Source organism: Triticum dicoccoides, chromosome 6A (genome assembly GCF_002162155.2).
Source record: "Triticum dicoccoides isolate Atlit2015 ecotype Zavitan chromosome 6A, WEW_v2.0, whole genome shotgun sequence".
Taxonomy (NCBI): domain Eukaryota; kingdom Viridiplantae; phylum Streptophyta; class Magnoliopsida; order Poales; family Poaceae; genus Triticum; species Triticum dicoccoides.
In genome coordinates, this window is record NC_041390.1 from 56351722 (window position 1) to 56354263 (window position 2542).

A 2542-nucleotide genomic window follows, 5' to 3' on the forward strand; every position below is an offset into this window, starting at 1 on the left:
GTACTCCGAGAGAAAGAGATTAACAACTCGCACGGCAGAGTTGACCGCTTGCCGATTAACCACGCACCCGCGTTATTGCTGGCGCTCGGATCGATTCATCTGCCAGTGCATTTTCGTGGCATCATCACCGACTGAGCGTAGCGTCCATGCCGGCCGACCGGACCGACCGAGCACCTGCGCACTTCATTTCTCAGCTTAGTAAAAATACAGTGATGAAGAAGCTTCTTGTTCAGATCGAACGAGTCCAATTTAGAAGCTGTTGACAGGACACATGAGCCATCTCGCCTGTGTGCTGTGGGCTGTCGGCGCGGATTTAGAGCTGGCTGGCTGGAGCAGAGGGTGGTGTGTCGGCAGGGGCGCCCGGGTCAAAACGCGCGTCCGCCATGCGTCGGTGTCGCCGCCGAGCAGGGCCGACACGTGGGGCGGTCCCGGGATCTGACGTGGCGGCCTGCCTGCCTGCCTGCCTGCCTACCTGTGTGGTCCGACTCATCCGGCACAACCCCCGTTCCCCCCGGTCGACGCGGATGGCACAGCCGCTGCCAGAGTGCGGTGCCGGTCGAGCTGGAAGCGGATAGCAGCCGCCGCCCTTTTTTTTTTGTCTCCCTCCAGATCAGATGAGATTAAAAAAAATGATTGTAAGAAGATGAGATTAAGTAAGTAGGAGTGACAGCCGTGGTGGCGCCGTCTCGATGATGATGCGTAGCTTTGCACCGTATTTCCGTTTGATTCCAACCAAACTCACGCATGCCCGCAGTGGGAGAGGGATATTTGTTTTGCTAGGGAAGCAATGAAGAAGAATAGTTCAGTTAGGGCTCACCTCCCCTGAAGAAAAAGTTAGGGCTCGCTTTATTTAGGCGATCATGAGGCGTTTCAACTAATAATTGTTCCTGTATAAGAGTTTTTTAAAAAATGCAGCCAGCGCAGCGCAGTGCGTGAGTACATTCGTTGGTTACGTTGTTCCGGATGAAAAAAAGTGAAATAATGTATAGGACCACCCACCTCATTGGTAGGCAGGCAGGCGCATGGTCGATCGACGTTCGGTTGGGGCGTCCGTCCGTCCGGCCGGTCGCTACGGCGTTGCCCTCCCACATGAACTCGATCGCTCACCTAACTCAGAAATGCTACATCATCAGCGCAGCACCAAACACCACTAGCGAACGAGCTAGCTCGTCTCCCACAACTACTCCCTCCGTAAACTAATATAAGAGTATTTAGATAACTAAAATAGTAATCTAAATGCTCTTATATTAGTTTACGAAGGGAGTACTTAACAAGTGCACTTAGCCGCTAATCATACGCATGTGCATAGTTCCATGTTACTATCACGCTAGATCGGCCTGTATAATTGCCTGCATAATTGCACTAGTTAATTATACAATGTTTAGATTACAATCTATCTACTCCCACAATGCATCAACGTAAAAGAAAAGAGACTAATGATGTTTGCACGCGTGCGTGAATGCAGACACTACAACAACGCCTACTTCGCGCGGGTGGGCGGCGTGGAGCTGCGGGAGATGAACGGCCTCGAGCTGGAGTTCCTCTTCGCGCTGCGATTCCGCCTCAACGTCACGCCCGACGACTTCACATCCTACTGCGCCGCGCTCGAGGGCGAGATGATGACCACCACCACGCCGCCGGCGGTCATGGCCTCGGTCTCGGTCTCGCCGGAGGAGGAGGAAGAGGACACCGCGGCCGTCACGGCAGGAGGCACCATCACAGCCTTCGCGGCGGCTGCTCGGGTATCGGTGGCCGAGATCACCCAATGACACGGAGACAACGTACGAGCGAGCCCGCCTCCGTGTGCAGAGGGCAAAATGGGCGATGCCTGCGTTGCGATTCTTTCAATTCTTTTTCATTTTTTTTGTAACTTCTGGGTGAGGTGTACCACAGTTCGTTGCCAATTGAATGTGTATATTTCTATCTTTTTGAGCTATGGATAAATAACTTGCTTTCGGATGGCAGAAACATTTTTTTACCCTCTCAGCTGGCAAACGTTTCCTGGGAGGGGGTGGCATTCCCAACAATTTCGCCGGCAGTTTTAGTTGTGTGGGGATGACAACTTCTTCAAAACAACATGATAGTCTTTTTCTTCAGAATAAGGTAATTTTTCGTTTAAAGCTGTCAGATCTCAGGAAGTAACTAAAAACTGTCATGAAAAAGCGTTCGCCATGGATAAAAAGTGGCATACCTACAAGGCAATAAAAACTGATGGAAATTACAAGAATGTCGTTGGAGAAGCCAACATTGTTTTTTTAAAGTTCATTAATTTTATTAAATTGAAAAACTATTACATCGTCCACCATCCACCTTACAATGGATGCCGGCGGCTCCTCAATGCACATCGAAGGTGAGACCGAGATCACATGCCTAACTAGTTCATCCAGATAAATTCCTGCAGCGCCTGATGCCATGAAGCCACCATTGTTCATCGTATCTGCTAGCTCCATGCAATCTGACTCCACCAGTAGAAAACGGAGTTTTAACGCCGGTTCGTAAGGGCCTTTAGTGCCGGTTCCATAACCGGCACTAAAGGGTGGGC

General features: G+C 50.7%; 1 protein-coding gene across 1 annotated transcript in view; it reads left to right on the forward strand.

Moving 5' to 3' along the window:
- LOC119314806 (cyclin-P4-1-like) overlaps positions 1-1955 on the forward strand; it is a 2716-nt gene extending 761 nt beyond the window's left edge. Inside the window, exon 2 of the mRNA XM_037589490.1 lies at positions 1466-1955. Coding sequence (XP_037445387.1) covers positions 1466-1769 — 304 coding nt within the window. The 3' untranslated portion in view covers positions 1770-1955. The remainder of the gene's footprint in view (positions 1-1465) is intronic.
- The last annotated feature ends 587 nt before the right edge of the window (positions 1956-2542 follow it).